Source organism: Salmo salar, chromosome ssa20 (assembly GCF_905237065.1).
Source record: "Salmo salar chromosome ssa20, Ssal_v3.1, whole genome shotgun sequence".
Classification (NCBI taxonomy): domain Eukaryota; kingdom Metazoa; phylum Chordata; class Actinopteri; order Salmoniformes; family Salmonidae; genus Salmo; species Salmo salar.
This window is the reverse complement of record NC_059461.1, coordinates 28,881,643-28,904,565: the sequence shown is the minus strand read 5'-3', so window position 1 is coordinate 28,904,565 and position 22,923 is coordinate 28,881,643. Positions and strand designations below refer to the sequence as shown.

Here is a 22,923-nt window from a genome sequence, read left to right as displayed (position 1 = left end):
ATTTCTCTTGTCTTATCCGGTGTCCTGTGTGAATTTAAATATGCTCTCTCTAATTCTCTCTTTCTCTCTTTCTTTCTTTCTCTCGGAGGACCTGAGCCCTAGGACCATGCCTCAGGACTACCTGGCATGATGACTCCTTGCTGTTCCCAGTCCACCTGGCCGTGCTGCTGCTCCAGTTTCAACTGTTCTGCCTGCGGCTATGGAACCCTGACCTGTTCACCGGACGTGCTTGTTGCACCCTCGACAACTACTATGATTATTATTATTTGACCATGCTGGTCATTTATGAACATTTTAACATTTTAACATCTTGACCATGTTCTGTTATAATATCCACCCGGCACAGCCATAAGAGGACTGGCCACCCCTCATAGCCTGGTTCCTCTCTAGGTTTCTTCCTAGGTTTTTGGCCTTTCTAGGGAGTTTTTCCTAGGGAGTTTTTCCTAGCCACCGTGCTTCTTTCACATGCATTGCTTGCTGTTTGGGATTTTAGGCTGGGTTTCTGTACAGCACTTTGAGATATCAGCTGATGTACGAAGGGCTATATAAATACATTTGATTTGATTTGATAGAGTTGGTTGAGAGCGGACTTAGTGCCAGATTCGTTCTGGGGTGGTAAATAGAAGGCTACAAATAATATTGGTGAGAACTCTCTTGGTAGATAGTGTGGTCTACAGCTTATCAGAAGGTACTCTACCTCAGGCGAGCAATACCTCGAGACTTCTTTAATATTAGACATCGCGCACCGGCTCACATTCCGGTGTTCAAACTTGTAAACAAGGCTGCATGGGATTTATTTTAATGCGACTCCGTGTAGCCATTGGCAATGTCCGCTTAAGGTATAATGCCAGGAGCCAGCTCTATGACAATTCTATGCAGTTCCACCTGCGACACCTTCAAAACAACTGCTATTCGGATGTTGGCTAAAGCAGATCTCCCTACCTGACAATAAACACACAAAGGTTTATACAGGTACAGTGCATTTGGAAAGTATTCAGACCCCTTCACTTATTCCACATTTTGTTACATTGCAGCCTTCTTCTAAAATGGACTGCAAATGGATTGCAAAAATGTCTGCATAAGTATTCAGACTCTTTACTCAGTACTTTGTTGAAGCACCTTTGGCAGAGATTACAGCCTTGAGTGTTCTTGGGGATGACGCTACAAACTTGGCACACCGGTATTTGGGGAGTTTCTGCCATTGTTCTCTGCAGATCCTCTCATGCTCTGTCAGGTTGGATTGGGAGCATCGCTGCACAGCTATTTTCAGGTCTCTCCAGACATATTTGATTGGGTTCAAGTCCGAGCTCTGGCTGGGCTACTCAAGGACATTCAGAGACTTGTCGTGAAGCCACTCCTGCATTGTTTTGGTTGGGTGCTTAGGGTCGTTGTCCTGTTGGAAGGTGAACCTTCGCCCCAGTCTGACGTCCTGAGCTCTCTGGAGCAGGTTTTCATCAAGGATCTCTCTGTACTTCACCTGAATGACTAAGGCCCTTCTCCCCCAATTGCTCAGTTTGGCGGGGTGGCAAGCTCAAGAAAGAGTCTGGGTGGTTCTAAACTTCTTCCATTTAAGAATGATGGAGGCCACTGTGTTATCGGGGACATTTAATGCTGCAGACAATTTTTGGTATCCTTCCCCAGATCTGTGCCTTGACACAATCCTGGGTTTTGCTCTGACATGCACTGTCAACTGTGGACCTTATTTAGACAGGTGTGTGTCTTTCCAAATCATGTCCAATCAATTGAATTCACCACAGGTGGACTCCAATCAAGTTGTAGAAACATCTCATGGATGATCAATGGAAACAGGATGCACCTGAGCTCAATTTCAAGTCTCATTGCAAAGGGTCTGAATACTTATGTAAATACATTTGCAAAAAAATCTGAACCTGTTTTCGCTTTGTCATTATGGGGTATTGTGTGTAGATTGATGAGAATTAAAATTTAATACATTTTAGAATAAGGTTGTAATGTACCAAAATGTGGAAAAAGTGAAGGGGTTTGAATACTTTCCGAATGCAGTTTATAACCACCTGGTTTTTGGCATTGTATCGGCCCGAGCCATTTGGAAACAAATCATTGACCAGATCTTGCAAGGATTCTCAGGAACCCTGTGTATCCTGGATGACATGATCATAACAGGAGGCACAGACGAAGAGCACCTGGCTAACATGGAAGCGGTCCTATGAAGACTTGAAAGAATACTATAGACTACTGGCAAACTTACAGAAGTGTGAGTTCTTCTGTGGACATGAAATCCACTGCAATGTATTCAGGCACCACAACTGCAAAATGTGACAAGTGAGAACTAATACCAGGTTCAAGTGAGCCCAGACATGATATGGTGGACTCACATTAACCAAATGCATTCCACAGGAAACAGCACAACAATTGAGAGAGAAAATACACAGAGAGCTCCTGAGAGTGACACACAGGGAGCTGTAGAGGACAGTGGGGCGGTACAGGGACCCCCAGGCTGAAAGAAGGCAATGTGTGGATGAAGGTGCTGCTATAGCAGAAGCTATAATGGAGCAAGCACACACTGAGGATGTGCAGGAGCCTCCAGACAATCCAAGGCGCTACCTGGAATGACAGCACCGCCCACCAGATTGACTGGACTTATTAAAAATCAAACACAACCAAAAACTAAGACTGTTCAAGTTCAAGTCTAAGAAGCAAATTGACTGCATCAGGTTCTGTGAAATGTGATGGGTTGTGGTTTGGTAAAGATGAAATCTGATTGTACAAGGGAGGGAATGTTGTGCTCTGTTAATTACTTATGTCCTCTTTAAGGACCAAGCACTCTTGGTCATGGGCAGTGTTACGCCATGTTATTCTTGTATTGCTAACTAGAAACGTCAGTAAATTTCAAGGTCAAGTTCACATCCTTGTATTGGGAGTCTTATTTATTGTATATATTCATAAAGTAATAAGAGCGAAGACACTACAGAGCCGTTAATGTCAGTGGTGACATTTAAGCTTGACGTGATTTTCTCTGGATGAGGGGTTGTGGCTGTAGCACTTAGCATACAGATTCAATTAACATTTTATTTAGTCACATGCACAGGGTCGTAGATGTAGTTACAGTGTACAGTTAAATACTTAAGCCCTGAACTCCAACAGTGGAGGTGTGAATGAAACAATAATAATAATAAAAAATATGAATAAAATAATAATAATAATTACAACTGACAATGATAACTATAAATATACATTTGGGTGTAGGCAGGGTAATTGTCTGGTTTTTTTTTGGGGGGGGGGGGGGTCCAAAGGGGGAGCAGCAGGGGTGATACATGGGGAGTAGGTACTGTAGCTGACTAGTGGTGGCTATTCAGCAGCCTGATGGTCTGTGGTCAGAAGCTATTGACCAATCTGTTAGTTATGGCCATAATGCTCCTGTATTGTCCGCGTCGGAGTGATGGAAGTGGGGGGAACAGGCTGTGGCTTAGGTAGCTGATCCTTGATGATCTTTTTTGCCTTCCTGCGACACCTGGTGTTGTAGGTGTCCTGGAGGGCAAGCAGTGTGCACCCAATGGTGCATTGGGCTGTGCGTACCACCCTCTGTAGAGCCTTGCGGTCAGTGGCGGTAGAGTTGCCATACCACACTGTCACGCATGGTGCTCCTGTAGAACACTAAGGGCCCTCAGGGACAGACTGAATTTCTTCAACCTCCTGAGATTAGAGTCGCTGTTGTGCCTTCTTCAACATGGTGCCTGTGTGGTTTGACCATTTCAGCCCCTCGGAGATGTGTACTGTGAGGGCATTTTCTATTAACCCTTACTAATGCTTGTGTACTAAAATATCCTTCTTTACGCCTAGGCATTGGGATTGAGATTATTAAAGAAACTAACTCATATAAGATAGAAAAGTGTGTGTGCATTAATAGAGGCCTGTGTGTGTAGAATGACCCCATGATGTCTGGGCACTCAGCCAAGACCTGACAGAAACCAACTGGTTCCTCTTTGCTAAACTGGAGACAGAGTAAAGATTATATCCTGCACACCAGTGATAAAGCTGTTGTTCTGTTTGGAGCTGTTGTTCTGTTCTGTGGGTGTCTGTGTGATAGGGTTGCACATTTTGGGGAATATTCAGAGGTGGAAACTTTCCGTGGGAATTAACGGGAATATATGGGAATTAACGGAAATATATGCAAATTAATATTAATACCATTTAAATGTAGATGTTTTTTGCATTGGATATATTTGTTTTACCTTAAGTAGACATAATTGCAAATGATTAAATCCTTCCAATAGAAATAAAAAAAACTTTTGTTACGAATTTAACTTTAATTAAATTAGTTGACTCTTCACATGGGATGATTTCACTGAACAACAAAAGAAAGGGAATATTGAATGATCCCCAATGATCCATCGCATCTCCCAAAAACTTTTTCAACATACATCTGTAAAATGATAGTCTAGAAACTAAAGCTTTGGTTGTCTTCATCTCAGGCTTCCATGTGTCCTCCCTGGACCTCTTCTGGCTTGTTGTCAGGCTCAAAAGCCTCAAATTTGCCCGGATGGCCACCAATTTTTCAACCCTTGTATTGGTCAGCCTGTTGCATGCTCTGAGGCGGCTGATGTTGGTGGGATTTGGAGGATGATGGAGGCAACAGGGGAAAGAGCCTCAGATCCACAAAGTCCCTTCCACCAGGTGGCTGATGAGATATGATGGCACGACTGCCATACTGCATCTCCATCCCAAAGCCCTTGCTTGGATGTGTACTTCACCAGACTGCCAAGAACCTTGCCCTCATCCAGGCCAAGGTGGCGAGACATGGTAGTGATGACACCATAGGCCTTGTTGATCTAGGCACCAGACAGGATGCTCTTGCCAGCATACTTGGGGTCCAACAAGTACACTGCGGCGTGTATTGGCTTCAGGCAGAAGTCTTCACGCTTTTTGATTTATTTCAGAACTGCAGTTTCCTATGCTTGGAGCAACAGTGAAGTGGGCAGGGCAGTACGGATTTCTTCTCTTACATATGCAAGCAGAGTCTGAACATCAGACAGGATGGCATTGTCTCCCTCAATCCGTGCAATGGCTACTGCTATAGGTTTCAGGAGTTTCAGGCTGCTTACCACTCTCTCCCAAAATACATCATCCATGTGGATCCTCTTGATCGGGCTGTCCATATCGGCAGACTGTGATATGGCCATTTCTTAGAGAGACTCCTTCCCCTCCAGGAGACTGTCAAACATGATGACAACACCACCCCAAATGGTGTTGCTGGGCAGCTTCAATGTGGTGCTCTTATTCTTCTCACTTTGCTTGGTGAGGTAGATTGCTGCTATAACTTGATGACCCTTCACATACCTAACCATTTCCTTGGCTCTCTTGTAGTGTATCCATTGTTTTCAGTGCCATGATGTCCTTGAGGAGCAGATTCAATGCATGAGCAGCTCAGCCAATGGGTTTGATGTGAGGGTAGGACTCCCACTTTAGACCAAGCAGCCTTCATGTTCGCAGCATTGTCTGTCACCAGTGCAAATACCTTCTGTGGTCCAAGGTCATTGATGACTGCCTTCAGCTCATCTGCAATGTAGAGACCGGTGTGTCTGTTGTCCCTTGTGTCTGTGCTCTTGTAGAATACTGGTTGAGGGGTGGAGATGATGTAGTTAATTATTCCTTGCCCACGAACATTCGACCACCCATCAGAGATGATTGCAATACCGTCTGCTTTCTCTATGATTTGCTTGACCTTCATTTGAACTCTGTTTAACTCTGCATCCAGCAAATGAGTAGATACATTCAGAAATCATTCAGAAATCTCTTCCAATACACATTGCCCGTGAGCATCAGAGGTGAACCAGTTGCATACACAGCTCGAGCAAGGCATTTATCAGCTTTTCTCTGACTACGTTCCTCCATTGAGCTGTTGATATCAATAAGGTGTATGATTCATCATTTTCACCTCGAATAGAAGTAGAGGGACTTTTGTCAGAGGTTGCTTGTTGTGAATGCTGAGGGAACTTTATGCACTGGGCCAGATGATGATTCTGCAGCTTTGTTGCATTCTTCACATATGAGTTGGTACAGTATTTGCAAATGTACACAGCTTTTCCTTCTACATTAGCTGCAGTGAAATGTCTCCACACATCAGATAGTGCCTGTGGCATTTTCCTGTAAAGATGATAAAAAAGAGTAAAAAAACAACAAATACAATTCCATGTACAGATAAATAGTTAAGCAGTTAGATTAAACAACTCCATTGTAAGGTAAATGTTTTAAAATGAAACATGTATGGAAACAGGTGAATTAACACCTCAGCAGGCTCAAGCAAGCTAAAACCCACATGGTAGCAAAAATTAACTAGCAGAAATTGGTAACAAGTTAGAAATGATATAAACACACTTTGCTGTAGGCTACTATTTACTAGTTAACAAAAAAGAATGTATGGCATCTAAAATATATTCACACAAACCCAGAAAGCATGTAGTCCTTGGCTCAAACAGTGTAGTAGTGTGGGCTCAATAGCATCTCATTAGTATGTGTCACGCCCTGACCATAGAGAGCCCTTGGTTCTCTATGGTGTAGTAGGTCAGGGCATGACTAGGGGGTGTTCTAGTTCAATATTTTTATGTTGGTGTTTTGTATGGTTCCCAATTAGAGACAGCTGGTAATCGTTGCCTCTAATTGGGGATCATATTTAGGTAGCCATTTTTCCCACCTGTGTTTGTGGGATATTGTTTGTCTTGGTGCTTGTGTCACCATGTAGTCATGTTGTGTTGCTTGTTTATTGTTTTGGTTAAGGAAGTTTCACTTTAAATAAATATGTGGAACTCAACAAACACTGCGCCTTGGTCCGTCTCTTACAACAACCGTGACAGAATATCCCACCAAGCAAGGACCAAGCAGCGTGTTCATGAGGTAAAGGAGTTTTGGACATGATTATGGGAGGACACGACACCCTTCCTTGGCGGGAGTCGCAGAGGACGCAGGAAGGACAGCGACGACGGCGGGTACAGTGGCCACAGAAACCCCAAGATATTTTTTGGGCAAGGCACAAGGGGTGGTCGACTGGGCAGCGGGGAGTGGCAGAGCCCGCCTGGGAGTCGATGGAACAGTGTGAGGAAGGATACTGGAGAGAGGGGTTAGCTAGGAGTATGTGGCAACGCAGGCGTTTGGAGGAGCGTGTCATCAGTCCGGTGAAACCTGTGCCGGCTCCACGCACCAGGCCTCCAGTGCGCCTCCCCAGTCCGGTACATCCTGTGCCAGCTCCCCGCACTCGCCCTGAAGAGCGTGTCACCAGTCCGGTGCAACCTGTGCCGGCTCCACGCATCAGGCCTCCAGTGCGCCTCCCCAGTCCGGTACGTCCTGTGCCAGATCCCCGCACTCGCCCTGAAGTGCCAGAGACCGTCAGGGAGGCAATGGATAAGTTGGGAGAGAAAGAGATGTTGGTCAGGTGTGTTCTGCACAACATTTGACCTGAAGATCCTGTCAGCAGTCTGGTGCATCATGGGCCAGCTCCCCGCACTCGCCCTGAAGAGCGTGTCACCAGTCCGGCGCAACCTGTGCCGGCTCCACGCATCAGGCCTCCAGTGTGCCTCCCCAGTCCGGTACATCCTGTGCCTGCTCCCCGCACTCACCACTGAAGTGCGTGTCACCAGTCCGGTGCCACCTGTGCCGGCTCCACGCACCAGGCCTCCAGTGCGCCTCCCCAGCCGGTACGTCCTGTGCCTGCTCCCCGCACTCGCCCTGAAGTGCGTGTCACCAGTCCAGTGCCACCTGTGCCGGCTCCACACACCAGGCCTCCAGTGCGCCTCCCCAGCCCGGTACGTCCTGTGCCGGCTCCACGCACTAGGCCTCCAGTGCGCCTCTACAGCCCAGAACCTCCAGCGACGGTTCACAGTCCGGAGCTTCCAGCGACGGTTCACAGTCCAGAGCTTCCAGTGATGGTCAACGGCCCAGAGCCTCCAGTGACGGTCAACAGCCCGGAGCCTCCAGGCACGGTGTCCAGTCCCGCTCCAAGGTCGGAGCCTTCCTCTGCGCCGGGGCCCAGTCCAGGCACGGCGTCCAGTCCCGCTCCAGGGCCGGAGTCTTCCTCTACGCTGATGCCCAGTCCAGGCACGGCGGCTAACCCAGCTCCATGGCCGGAGCCTTCCTCTGCGCCAGTGCCCAGTCCAGGCATGACGTCCAACCCAGCTCCATGGCTGGAGCCCTCCTCTGTGCCGGTGCCCGGTCCAGGCACGGCATCCAGTACCGCTCCAAGGCCGGAGTCTTCCTCTGCGCCGATGCCCAGTCCAGGCACGGCGTTCAGCCCAGCGCCAGGGCCGGATCCGGGGTCTGGGCGGGGGCTACGACCTGCACCGGAGCCGCCACCGACACTAGTCACCCCCCCCCCCCCAGTAGGTTTCAGGTTTTGCGGGGTACTGTCACGCCCTGATCTCTATGGTGTAGTAGGTCAGGGCGTGACTAGGGGGTGTTCTAGTTCAATTTTTCTATGTTGGTGTTTTGTATGGTTCCCAATTAGAGGGAGCTGGTAATCGTCTCTTACAACAACCGTGACAGTATGCAAGATTGTGAGAATCAGCTGTATATTTTATGGAAGAGTACCATGCATACGTGATGGAAGAATGCACTGTGCATGCAGAGGGTTGCAATTCCATTGAATTAGGGATAGTATCATCAAAATATGCCACAAGACCTAGAATTGCCTGATGTGTATCCGACTAAAAAGGTTCACTGTTATAAGCTAACTTTTTTGATGAATTTAAGCAAAATCCCCCAAATTCCAGAGAATAACTTCCCATGGAAAATTTCCGGAAAGTTATCTATATAAGGCTCCATTCTCACTCCATTCTCTTGTGTGTGGTGCGACCAGCCTCCTTATTGCAATACGTTTTTATTAAAAGTAATACCTTGATTGATTATTGACTTTGCCTCTTCTCATTATTATTTAAAGGTAGAATTTCCACAACAATACACCGAGGAACTGAATGTTTTTGACAGTCTCCATGGTGGCCCTGTTGATGAGGATGGGGGCGTGCCCAGCCTGGTTCTTCCTGAAGTCCACAATCGGCTCCTTTGTTTTGCTGATGTTGGGAGAGAGGTTGTTTACCTGGCACCACATCGTCAGAGTGCCTCCATCCTCCCTGTCGGCCCTCTCATCGTTGTTTGTAATCAGACCTACAGTTGAAGGTCTGAAGTTTACATACACCTTAGCCAAATAGATTTAAACTCCGTTTTTCACAATTCCTGACATTTAATCCTTGTAAAAATTCCCTGTCTTAGGTCAGTTAGAATCACCACTTATTTTAAGAATGTGAAACGTTAGAATAATAGTAGAGAGAATGATTTATTTCAGCTTTAATTTATTTAATCACATTCCCAGAAGTTTACATACTCAATTAGTATTTGGTAGCATTGCCTTTAAATTGTTTAACTTGGGTCAAACGTTTCGGGTAGCCTTCCACAAGCTTCCCACAATACGTTGGGTGAATTCTGGCCCCTTCCTCCTGACAGAGCTGGTGTAACTGAGTCAGGTTTGTAGGCCTCCTTGCTCGCACACACTTTTTCAGTTCTGCCCATAAATGTTCTATGGGATTGAGGTCAAGGCTTTATGACTGCCACTCCAATACCTTGACTTTGTTGTCCTTAAGCCATTTTGCCACAACTTTGGAAGTATGCTTGGGGTCATTGTCCATTTGGAAGACCCATTTGTGACCAAGCTTTAACTTCCTGACTGGTGTCTTGAGATGTTGCTTCAATATATCCACATAATTTTCCTGCCTCATGATGCCATCTATTTTGTGAAGTGCACCAGTCCCTCCTGCAGCAAAGCACCCGCACAACATGATGCTTCCCCTCCCGTGCTTCACGGTTGGGATGGTGTTCTTTGGCTTGCAAGCATCCCCCTTTTTCCTCCAAACATAACAATTGTTATTATGGCCAAACAGTTCTATTTTTGTTTCATCAGACCAGAGGACATTTCTCCAAAAAGTACAATCTTTGTCCACATGTGCAGTTGCAAACCGTAGTCTGTCTTTTTTTATGGCGGTTTTGGAGCAGTGGCTTCTTCCTTGGTGAGCGGCCTTTCAGGTTATGCCGATATAGGATATACTCGTTTTACTGTGGTTATAGATACTGTTGTACCGGTTTCCTCTAGCATCTTCACAAGGTCCTTTGCTGTTGTTCTGGGATTGATTTGCACTTTTCGCACCAAAGTACGTTCATCTCTAGGAGACAGAACCCGTCTCCTTCCGAGGCGGTATGACAGCTGTGTGGTCCCGTGGTGTTTATACTTGCATACTATTGTTTGTACAGATGAACGTGGTGCGTTCAGGCGTTTGGAAATTTCTCCCAAGGATGAACCAGACTTGTGGAGGTCTCCAATTTTTTTCTGAGGTCTTGGCTGATTTCTTTTGATTTTCCCATGATGTCAAACAAAGAGACACTGAGTTTGAAGTTAGGCCTTGAAATACATCCACAGCTACACCTCCAATTGACTCAAATGATGTTAATTAGCATATCAGAAGCTTCTAAAGCCATGACATCATTTTATAGAATTTTCCAAGCTGTTTAAAGGCACAGTCAACTTAGTGTATGTAAACTTCTGACCCACTGGAATTGTGATACAGTGAATTATAAGTGAAATAATCTGTCAGTAAACAATTGTTGGAACAATTACTTGTGTCATGCACAAAGTAGATGTCCTAATCGACTTGCCAAAACAATAGTTTGTTAACAAGAAATTTGTGAAGTTGTTGAAAAACGAGTTTTAATGACTCCAACCTAAGTGTATGTAAACGTCCAACTTCAACTGTACTACTGTCGTGTCGTCAGCAAACTTGATGATGGAGTTGGAACTGTGTGAGGCCACGCAGTCGTGGGTATACAGGGAGTACAGGATGGGACTGAGGACGATCCCTTGTGTGGCCCCCATGTTGAGGATCAGTGTGGAGGAGGTCATGTTGCCTACCTTCAACACCTGGGGGCGCCCCATCAGGTAGTCCAGTACCCAGTTGCATAGGGATGAGTTCAGTCCCAGGGCTGTGAACTTTGTGTTGAGCTTGGAGGGCACTATGGTTTTAAAGGCCTAGCTGAACAGCATCCTGATATATGCATTCCTCTTGTCCAGGTGGGTGAGGGCTGTGTGCAGTGCAATGGCAATTGTGTTGTCTGTGAATCTGTAGTGTGGTAAGTGAATTGGAGCGGGTTGAGTGTGTCGGGGAGGGAGGAGGTGATGTAGTCTTTGACTAGCCTCTCGAAGCACTTCATGAGGACGGAAGTGAGTGCTACAGGTCAGTAGTCATTCAGTTCAGTTACTGTCCCTTTGTTGGGCACGGGGATGATAGTGGACATCTTGAAGCAGGTGGGGATAACGGCCTGAGCTAAAAATAGATTGGAAATGTCCGGAAACAGCTAGCTGGTCTGCACATGCTCTGAGGGGTCGGCTAGGGATGCCATCTGGGCCGGCAACCTTGCGAGGGCTAACATATTCCAGTCCACGTGACCAAAACAGTCTTGGAGCATGGATTCTGATTGGTCAAACCAGCGGAACGTCCCTCGAGTCTTTGTTTGTAGGCGAGAAGGAGCAAAATTGAGTCATGGTCAGATATGCAGAAAGGAGGACGGGAGATGGCCTTATACCCAAGTTGAAAAGTCGTGTAGCAGTGGTCTCACGTAGAATGCGAGTTGGATAGTCAGTGTTGATAGTAATTAGGGGGCGCGGTTCTCAAATTTGCAGGTAACCAGGGTCGACAGAGGAAGAACAATGATTCCAAGCACCACCCTCCTTTTGAAGCTTCCAGTCTGTTATTCGAATTCAATGTACATGACAGAGTGATCTCCAGCCTTGTTCTCGTCAACACTCACACCTGTGTTAACGAGAGAATCACTGACATGATGTCAGCTGGTCCTTTTGTGGCAGGGCTAAAATGCAGTGGAAATGTTTTTGGGGGATTCAGTTCATTTGCATGGCAAACATTCTCATAACATTCTGGAGTATATGCAAATTGCCATCAACTGAGGCAGCAGACTTTGTGAAAATTAATACTTGTGTCATTCTCAAAACTTTTGCCCACGACTGTATATTGTAAATACACTTGATTGTAAAAAAAATTATATTTTGGTTTTGTCCATCGTGGGTTATCTGTATTTCTGTACCCCCTATTGTTCTCTCTTGCCTGACCTTCAACTAGCGAGGTATGTTGTCCTTGGCTCCGCAATATTTCAATATAAAACCGTGGTAATGTTACACAATGTGCTGTTATGCAACCATAAGTTTTGTTACAATGTGGACAATATAAATATTTATGTTAACAAATTTTACCGAGCTCGCTAACTAGGGTACCTATTGTAACTTGTGGGTACTTGGGACAGTGTTTGAGTGAGTTTCCATGTGCTCGCGCAGGTGCCTGAGAGCTGTGACTGCGCCAAGGGCTAACATATTGTGCGTTGTCTCTTCGTGCGCAGGTATGTCTTTTATTTTGTCCGAATTATGTTGTATATCATTTTACTTGTATTGTGTGCTGTTGTGCACTGAATGTGTGCACGCAGCACCTGTTATTTCTTTTTGGTTCTTTCTTGCCTGACCTTCAGCTAGCGAGGTGCCTGAGAGCTGTGACTGCGCCATACGCTAACATGTTGTGCGATGTCTCTAAGTGCGCAGGGCAAATAAAAATCCAACAAGCAGACCTCCAGTTGTGGCAGTGTCCTCATTAAATTACACAATGCAAAACGAACTACGCTTCAATTTAAGTTCATTAACATTTCTGTAAATGGGTAGAAATATGTTGTAATCTAATACAGTCATTCCTGTAGTGGTAGGTAGGCTACCTGGCAGTTAATAGATATCACAAATGTTCCTTCACTTGAGACTGATTTAGAAAGGGAGTCTCTGGATTACACCCAAACTACACCACGTATAACAACACTGCCCAACCCTCCAGGACTCCAAGACCCAAAACAGAACCATGTGAGACCATGTTTGGCTGAGGAAACACTATGAACATTGACGTGAAATATGGCGAGCCCTCTTATTGTCTGGCATGTTTCCCAGACAGCCTCCTAAAGAACAGGCAGTTCAAGACCAACCAGGAAGTCGAGCCTGAATCCCCCTCAAGTTTTCCCATGGTGAGACTGCCTGAAACCAGTGTTGTGTGTCTGTGTGTACTGATTAATTATTTATAGCTAGACCTTCATTGGGACATCTAATCTGCAGGGTACATGATGTTACGTTCCCCAGTTTCTGTTTTGTATGTGTTTGTGTGTATTTCAGGAAATGGCTTCCTGAAGTCCAAAGCAGCTGATTGGTTGGCCCCATCGATGATTGGAGCTCTGACCCCGCACTCTTGTCAGGGGATACAGCTGTCTGCAATATCCGACTTCTTCTGCAGCTTTAAAAGCCATTGTTCCTTTGTTAGGAGAGAGAGCTTCTTGGTATGTCCTGTGTTTTGTTGTTGGTCTGTATAATTCTTGTAAAGTATTTAGTAGCCGGTCCTGCAGACGTATGTGTATGTCAAAAGGACTGTGTTTGTGATTATTGAAATTGTTCACTTTACGTTAGTAATTATTCTGTTTTTGTTCCCAGGGAGGAAGGGGAAGGCACCTTGGGAGTGCTTAGGCAAGAGGCCTGCGGGCAGACATATATCCGTAGTATGTGCTCTGTCTATGCACACTAGGTAAGACCTGGGCAGACCATCCCCTGTATTTTGGTTTCGCACGCCAGGTGGCGCAAAGAATAGGTAAGTGGTACGTAAGGTAGGAGAGGGGGCTCTTTTACTTTCTGTGCTTTGATTCCGTCCAGCCCCTTTTCCCCACCTTACCGTGTGAAGGAAATAAATTCCCTGTTAATGGTAAACTTCTCTGCCTCTGTCATCCTTACCCGCACCTACAATCACATACCTCTTTCACTCCACGGGGAGTTGAGTGTAGCAGGGTGTTGCATTCCCTCCTCCAAGAGGCGTGCGTAACACATGAGCAGGCCTCCATGTTCTCTAAAGTTAAAAGTGACTTTGCTGAAGTGCGTCAAATAGGCTGTGACATGCAATGGGCACTGCTGCAATGTAATATTTGCACACAGTATCATACACATAAGGGTCACGTGCCCTCTCAGATTTGTCCAGTTTTTTTCTGTAATACTACTAGCCGCGTAGCAATTTTATGAAGTTGGCTTTAGCTATCCCAGATAGGTATCCAACCTCATAACTAGCTACCAAGAAGCCATTTCAGGCTATCAGTCACTTTAGAGTAGCTAGATTGTCTATCTTAGCTGGCATGCCTGCTGGCAAGGTTGGTAGACTTTAGAAAAGCAAGCATAAACTAAGTGTACTGAATAAGACACATTCCTTTCAATATTTTACACAGATTTTAGTAGAGATGCAGAAAAGCATTTAGTTTCTTTAAAAGAACCACCAGTCAGGAGGATAAAGACAGCTCAAGAAGTATGCTTAGACATGCAGAAAAATAAACATATTTTTTACAAATAATTAAGCATAAAGATTGCGGCTTTATATTGCAGGAAAAGGCTGTTTTCAGGTGTTTGGAAAAATTCTCCAATTTAACAACGGGGGGCCTTTCTCCAGACCCCCCCCCTCAGCCATCCTCACTTTGTGCCCCTGTTTACAGGCTCCAAATCAAATTTCATTGGTCACATACACATATAGATCAGATGTTATTGCGGGTGTAGCACACAGATGCTGGCCCAGGTTAAGGTCAATGATTTACCTGTGTTGGAGAGACTGTTCCCCAACCGTTAAATATCTGTTAACAAACTAGTATAGATGGAAAAGGATGTGAAAGTTTTTAAAAGAGGAAAATAACATTTTACTAATATTCCACAGTTGGGTAACATTCTTAGGCTGGTATTAAATCAATTGCAGATACGGCTTTGACATATGGGCATCCACACACACACACACACACACACACACACACACACACACACACACACACACACACACACACACACACACACACACACACACACACACACACACACACACACACAAAGGTACGCTTGGTCGGATCTATTACTGTAATATCCCAGTTATGTGAAACTGCTGTTTCCCTAATAACACAGTGTTACAAATTCCCTTACGGTGACTTATCACTACCTCACAACCCTGAGCTGCACACTCCACTCCCCATCCTCTATGATTGGAGCCTAAGAGTCTAGGGGGTACCATAAAACTGCCTCTCAAACTCTCCCTGACCTGTGTGACCTGTGCCCTGATAGTAACCTCCCTAGCAACCTACGGGGCTGGATATTTACCCATCCATTTGATCTACTAGAGCCAGGTCGCTCTCTCTCTCATGGTCCTTTGTCTCACTGGATTTGTGACTTTGCTGACACCACTACAGTATGGCGGCCAACAGAGACCACACAGGGTACTTTCCTGCCTCAGTTGGGGAATCTCCACCGTGCATGCTCTCCTCTGCTGGGGCAACGCCGGGCCTCAGTTGGGGAGCCGCCGCTGCTGGGCCTGCTCTCCTCCCCCGGCCCTGGACATGGGGGCCTCCTGGCCCACCTGAACCTGCCTCTCAAACTCTCAAACCTGTGTGACCTGTGCCCTGATATGTTGCTAGAGAGGTTATTAGGGGGCCAGACATCTGCCCATCCTCTTCACTCTGCAGGTCACACAATGCTTGAAGTCTCCCTCAAGCAGTGGCAGATAGCAACATCTTATCAAAGAAGTCTTTGTGTTTTCACTATGTTCCCAGGATCTGCAGACCTTCAGTAATAGGGAGAGCAGTAGCTCTCTTTATATCAATAGAAATACTGCATATAATAAAGGTATGTTTAGCATAAAAAATATCTAGATAAATGGGTCATTGTGAATATGTACCATCCAGAACTCCAAAAGAATGCAGTCTTATTGAGATATTTTTTTTAATGGGACATGCTGAACACTAGAGGCCCGTCTGTTAAAACATGTCATAACGAGATGCAAGTTCATGCATTTTGTTCCCATAGCACAAAGTGCTGCTCTGTCTTAATAAAGGGTTTTAGGATGAGATCATTCACACAAAGTAAATACTGTAGATCCCTATTTTGGGGTCTGCTGCTCAACCCACCAAATTAAACTAGCCACTGCATGTTGTGCTCAGAGTCTCTTACAGTACACAGTTGATAGTTCACTTTTTTATAGACTATGACCAACATTACTATGTGTTGTTAATCATTAAAAGTCCTGCAGTCTCCACACTAGGGCCTGCTGGGTTCTTTACTACTTGGGTTCCACCAATTCGGTGCCTTTTGAGAATTGTATCTTGAAAAAAAATACATATATATATATATATATATATATATATATATATATATATATATATGATTTCACCTTTTTTTAACATTGTCATAAAGTACAAGTTTTCACATCTCAAGAGGTTAAATAAAACAAAAGGACTATAGAAAGTACCTAATAAGTCTACCAGTTTGAGCAGATGGGCAGCCGAGCGGAAATGGAGGAAAACTCGCCTCCCTGCGGACCTGGCATCCTTTCACTCCCTCCTCTCTACATTTTCCTCTTCTGTTTCTGCTGCTAAAGCCACTTTCTACCACTCTAAATTCCAAGGATCTGCCTCTAACCCTAGGAAGCTCTTTGCCACCTTCTCCTCCCTCCTGAATCCTCCTCCCCCCCCCCTCTCTGCGGATGGCTTCGTCAACCATTTTGAGAAGTAGGTCGACGACATCCGATCCTCGTTTGTTAAGTCAAACGACACCGCTGGTCCTGCTCACACTTCCCTACCCTGTGCTTTGACCTCTTTCTCCCCTCTCTCTCCAGATGAAATCTTCCTAGAAGCACGGAGGGACATGTCAAAATGCTGAATTTGAGCACTTTACCAAGTCTTTATTCATATAAAACATTTGATTTATTGAATTATCCATGTGGTCTATATTAAAAGGCACTTAATTTAATATAACAGGCTTCAATATTGGTTCACAATTTCTATTTAAAGTATTAAAGGGACATAAAAGGGACTCTTTTAGTGAAATGGCTTACTGATGTAATCCGTTCTGCATTCCTGGAATACAGGATGTTCATTTTCTGTAGAGTTTTTTTTGTTGTTGAAGGGGATCAGTGATTAACATCACTTGAATACTATTTGGGAAGCTGCACATTTTCTCGACAGATTATTCTAAATCTGTTCCCTAAGGTAAGGTTAATAACTTCTTTGGGAATCTTTACACCAACAGCATGTTTGTCTTGTGTTCCTTTAAACTATTTTCTTAGACTATACGGTATCAGCAACACTTCTGAACTGGAAGCTGTTAACTTCCAGACATTAGGACCATTGCTATTGCCACTCTCAGGCTACAAACAACTTGTTTGATGGATTGGCTTTACAATTAGCATACCATTCACTTAAACTTAGCATGTTGTTCTTTGTGTTGATTTATGTGTTGCCTTGAATATATCCAGTCTTAAGAAGAAGTTGTAGTGGTCAATTATAACATGGACAATTTGTAGCATACCTACAGGGAATGATGGATGTTTTTATTTTAGATCTAGCAACAAACATTATTTACTGATCAACTGGAATGAAGGAGCATTTATGTACTTTTACTTTATTAAAATGTTTTACTTTTACAACGGCAGTTAGTGCTGTTTAAGATGAGGGAGGATGATCTTTTTTTCATGAGCATGGCATTATTTCTATTAGAGCATATTGGATGACTGTCAAGCATATTCCATTCACCCAGTTCAATGTAACAGCAATAGGTTTAGTCTACTACATGATACTCGAATTTTCCCTATATCCATCATGAGGTTGCGACAACCTAGCATATGAATGAAAGTTTACAATGTAGGTGCATCTAGTTGATATAGGATGTAATCATTAGTCCAACAGTTGCAAAAGAGAGTTTTCTATTGGACAAATTCATGTTTATCCCCGTTTTGTTCCGTTTGCTTTCATTTAAGAAATGTTTTTCAACAGAATAGGCGGAATGAATACACCCCGATCCTGCGTTAACACGGCACTTTGTATTCATTCTTACATCTATGCGCTCTCCTCCTCTCTCCTTTTCCCTTCGCTTGTGGACTTCAATGCATAACACATCAGCTGTATGTGACCAGGTGAAAAAACCTTTCCAATCCAAACCGCTACACACAGCCTACACCGTTGTCACCATATTAGCTAAAGTAGCGTCAGAGTGAGCATAGCTAATAGAACGAATGCATTAGTGAACCCGCTACAATCATGCAGTAACATTACAGTGTACAGTCAGTAAGCAGTTACATCAACAGGCCCGGTGGTAATAAATTAGTAAAATCAAAAGCTTAACTTGACTTGGAAGAGTTCCAGTGTTGTGTTGTGTAGTCATAGCCAGCTAAGTGTTTCAGTAGGCTAAACTAGCTAGCTGCATTTGCTAGCTAAGTAAGTGAAAAAAAACTGTTCAACTATTGTCTTTCTCTCTCTTTGAGTCAACTACTTAGCACATTTTATGCACTGCAGTGCTAGCTAGCTGTTGCTCATGCTTTCAGTACTAGATGAATTCTCTGATCATTTGATTGGGTGTACAACATGTCAGTTCATGCTGCAAGAGCTCTGATAGGTTGGAGGACATCCTCCGGAAGTTGTCATAATTACTGTGTAAGTCTATAGAAGGGGGTGAGAACCATGAGCCTCCTAGGTTTTGTATTGAAGTCAATGTACCCAGAGGACGGAAGCTAGCTGTCCTCCAGCTACACCATGGTGCTACCCTACAGAGTGCTGTTGAGGCTGCTATAGACCTTTGCAAAATTGTGTGTTTTAATCTATTATTTGGTGACGTGATTATATTTAGTATAGTTTTATCTAAGAATTATAACTTTTTAAATGTTTAAAAATGTATATTTTTATGAAATTCACTGAGGAGGATGGTCCTACCCTTCCTCCTATGAGGAGCCTCCACTGATGTAAATGCAGTCATTGCATACAGGACCTGTTCTGACAATCATTGCATTCCTTTTTTCTTAGGGTTAAAAACAACTGAAATCATGGTTGCCCCAATCAACACATCTGACTATGATGACTACAATGATGCAGTGGTGATACCATCTCAGTCCCCAGTCATCTATGAGATGTATCAGATGAGGACTGGCTTGAGATTAATGTATGTGTCGGTCTACTCAGCCACCCTTCTACTGGGTCTACTGCTCAACTCTGCCGTCATCTTCATGATTGTCTGGAAATACAGGTCCAATAAGAAACTGAGTAGATGGATGTTGATCCTTGGCTTGGCTGCCACCCACCTCATCTTCTGCCTCTTCACTCCACTTTACTTGATCACAGCCTGGAACTACTTCTCCTGGACATTTGGGAAGGTTGTCTGCAAGCTGGGGTCCTTCGTGATGTTTATGAACATGTTCTCTGCCTCAGTGATGATCACTTTCTGGAATGTGCGCTGGTGTGTCCCCAGATGTTTTGAACATCACATGTCCAGCAGCATGGTTCTGCTGTCCTGGTTCACTGGGGCCATACTAAGCACCCCCTCTTTACTGTCCAGGGAGGTTCAGTATACTGTCGATGGACACATCTGCCTTGACAACTATGATTATACTGAACAACGCCAGATCTCTAAAGAGGGTAAGGAGAGAATGATGGCTGTGGTGAGCTGTCGCTTAATTTTTGGGCTGATGCTCCCTTTGGGTGTGATATGTGTCAGCCGTTGCTGCACTAACAGCAGGGAAAATAACCAAGTGAAGTCATTGGTTATTCGACCTGTGACTATTGCCCATTTCCTATGTTGGGCTCCAGTCCTCTGTCTCTCTATGCTGCAAGTCGCAGTGGGGATAGACAACAGATGGTTCGGATACATATTGTCCACAGCCACTGCCCTGTCAGTCTTAAACAGCTGCATCTATCCTATCATCTGCATCTGGCAAGGAAATAAAGAACTTAAGCATAACTTTCGCTCACAGTCTGAAGAGACCTCTCAGACAGAGGACAAAGGAGAGGAGGGCCATGAGATGACTTGCCTGAATAAGGAGGACAATGTCCTTGAACAGTAATGGGAATACAACATACTGTAAATGCAATTAGCAATTTAAGAACTTTTCCAGCTTGAAATGTACTTGTAAATGTCATGCAAAATATACAATATTTTGGTCTATTATTTTTATGAATTGTATACTCACAGTGTAATTACACATTGTTCTAAATCCCTCTTGATCAAGGTAACAAATGTCTTCTTTTTTTAACCTGTATTTATTTTCTATTCAAATTCTTATTAAATACAGATTTAATGAAATATATAACCATTAACATTTCTGAAAATATTTATTTTGAATTAAATGTTACAATATAGGAAAAATGTGCCTTGCAAAAAAGTGTCATTTTTATTTTCACATGTTAAAATCCCATTTTCACACGTTGAGTTGAAAAGTGGTCAGTTTTTACATTTACAGTATGTTATTTACATACAGTATTTTTCACATGTTAACACCACCTTTCCACGTGAGGAGAATACATAATTTTATTAAATCACAGGAAAATCGAATTTGCAGTTTTACATGTGAAACACTTTAACCTGTTTAGGATAGGGGGTAGTATTTTCACGGCCAGATAAAAAACGTACCCGATTTAATCTGGTTATTACTCCTGCCCAGAAACTAGAATATGCATATAATTGTTTGATTTGGATAGAAAACACCCTAAAGTTTCTAAAACTGTTTGAATGGTGTCTGTGAGTATAACAGAACTCATATGGCAGGCCAAAACCTGAGAAGATTCTATACAGGAAGTGCCCTCTCTGACCATTTCTTGGCCTTCTATAGCCTCTTTATCGAAAACAGAGGATCTCTGCTGTAACATGACATTTTCTAAGGCTCCCATAGGCTCTCAGAAGGCGCCAGAACGGGGAATGATGACTCTGCAGTCCCTGGGCGAAAAACAGTAGGGGATTTGGATAGTGGTCGATCTGAGAACAATGACACGGACATGCGCGTGAAGAGTCCATTTTACATTTTCAGTCTTTGAACGAAAACAACGTCTCCCGGTCGGAATATTATCGCTATTTTACGAGAAAAATCGCATACAAATTGATTTTAAACGGCGTTTGACATGCTTCGAAGTACGGTAATGGAATATTTTGAATTTTTTTGTCACGATATGCGCCGGCGCGTCACCCTTCGAATAGTGTCTTGAACGCAAGAACAAAACGCCGCTATTTGGATATAACTATGGATTATTTGGAACCAAAACAACATTGGGTGTAAAGTACAAGTCCTGGGAGTGCATTCTGACGAAGAACAGCAAAGGTATTCCAATTTTTCTTATAGTAAATCTGAGTTTGGTGAGTGCCAAACTTGGTGGGTGTCAAAATAGCTAGCCATGATGGCCGGGCTATCTACTCAGAATATTGCAAAATGTGCTTTCACCGAAAAGCTATTTTAAAATCTGACATAGCGATTGCATAAAGGAGTTCTATATCTATAATTCTTAAAATAATTGTTATGTTTTTTGTGAACGTTTATCGTGAGTAATTTGCGCCACGCCCTATCATTGGATATTGGAGCGGTGTTCCGCTAGCGGATCATCTAGATGTAAGAGGTTTTAACATTTGAAAATCTAACTTTCACATGTTCAATTGCATTTTCAGATGTAAAAAACATTCACGTGAAAATCTAACTTTCACACGTGGAATTGCAAGTTCACATGTGCACTCCAAAAAAGATTTAGGCTGCTGTTAAGTTTTGCTTTATAATAGTGTGTTAACATTACACCAGGGGTTGACAACTACATCCAGCTGCGGGTTGATTTTTGTCGGAGCGAATGGTCGGGGCCGGAAACTAATTATAATAATTTGTACACTGCAAATTCTCCACAGCTTAGCCCAAAAAGTGATTGTATTTGAAAATAACATTAAGTTCATAACTTGATTACATTGCTACATGATCACATATGTCCGTTTTTTTTATTTGTGGGAATACTTGGGAACATACAAAAAAAATCACTTGCCCAAGGACCGCCTGTTGTCAACCCTTGCATTACACAATCAATTCATGTTCATAGCTTGTAGACCCTCAATTTCTGATACGGTGACTTGGCTGTAGAGAAATCAGGTCATAGTGTGGTCGTAGTAACACATTTAATAATTCTTCTGGGTACATGCATTTACATTCAAATATGGAGTTTATCCTTAGCTACATTTATTAATATGTTGTTTCCAGTTGCTCATCAGAGGAGGAAGGGGAGGACCATTCTCCTCTGTATATTTCTTTTTTTTTGTGAAACATTTGAAAAAGTATCCTTTAAGATAAAACTATACTAAATGAATTGATTAAAACACACTATTTTGCAATGAAAGTCTACCGTATCCTCAACAACAGTCCTCAACAACACAACGATATAGGCTGTGTGCAGTGATTAGCGGTTATAGTATGAAGGTTCGACTTGGAAAGTTTTTTTTCGCCTGGTCTCAGACAGCGTTTGTGTTGTGCACTGAAGTCCAAAAGTGAAGGGAAAAGTTGAGAGGAGGAGAGCGCGTAGATGCGAGAAGGAATTATACAATGAGAAAAGTGATAATGCTGTTTGTATGTGGCTGCTAGTAAAGTGAACTTTGTTCACAGGTGATCAGGGGTGTATTCATTCTGCTTATTCTGTTGAAAATCTTTTCTTAAACGGAAGCAAACAGAACGAAACTGGGATAAACATGCCTGAATTTGTTCAATAGAAACTCCCGTTTGCAACTGCTGGACTAATGATTACACCCTAGATCAGCTAGATGAAGGCAAGAGCGTGCAAAGCGGTATTGAATGTGTGACTGTCTGTCACTTCGATTACATATTTTTCTCTTGATCTGTTTATATGTTTGAATGTAAAGATTAAATAATTCTACCCTGACACTTAACTATTAGTGATATGGTCTATATAGCATGTAGAATGAGTAACTAAAGGGTTTTAAGCATAAATCTAACGAGGTTTGACTGGGAAAGAGAAAAATGTGTGTCTGTGTGTTTAAGTAAACACCAAGAACTGTTAAACTGTGGTTGA

At 43.6% G+C, this 22,923-nt stretch overlaps 1 protein-coding gene and 1 long non-coding RNA gene across 2 annotated transcripts; both read left to right on the top strand.

The window, feature by feature from the left end:
* The first annotated feature begins 12,763 nt into the window (after positions 1-12,763).
* Positions 12,764-13,804, top strand: LOC123729147 (uncharacterized). The gene is made up of 2 exons (XR_006760896.1): positions 12,764-13,383; positions 13,535-13,804. It is a non-coding gene; the product is annotated as an uncharacterized lncRNA (long non-coding RNA).
* Positions 13,805-16,699: 2,895 nt separating this feature from the next.
* Positions 16,700-20,244, top strand: LOC106580387 (chemerin-like receptor 1). The gene is made up of 2 exons (XM_045703167.1): positions 16,700-17,100; positions 18,907-20,244. Exon 2 carries the CDS (start codon positions 18,927-18,929, stop codon positions 19,938-19,940), a length of 1,014 nt encoding a protein of 337 aa, XP_045559123.1. The 5' UTR covers positions 16,700-17,100; positions 18,907-18,926; the 3' UTR covers positions 19,941-20,244.
* The last annotated feature ends 2,679 nt before the right edge of the window (positions 20,245-22,923 follow it).

Excerpts from the sequence above, each read along its gene's own strand:
- LOC106580387 (XM_045703167.1), top strand. The coding sequence starts at position 18,927 with ATGGTTGCCCCAATCAACACATCTGACTATGATGACTACAATGATGCA.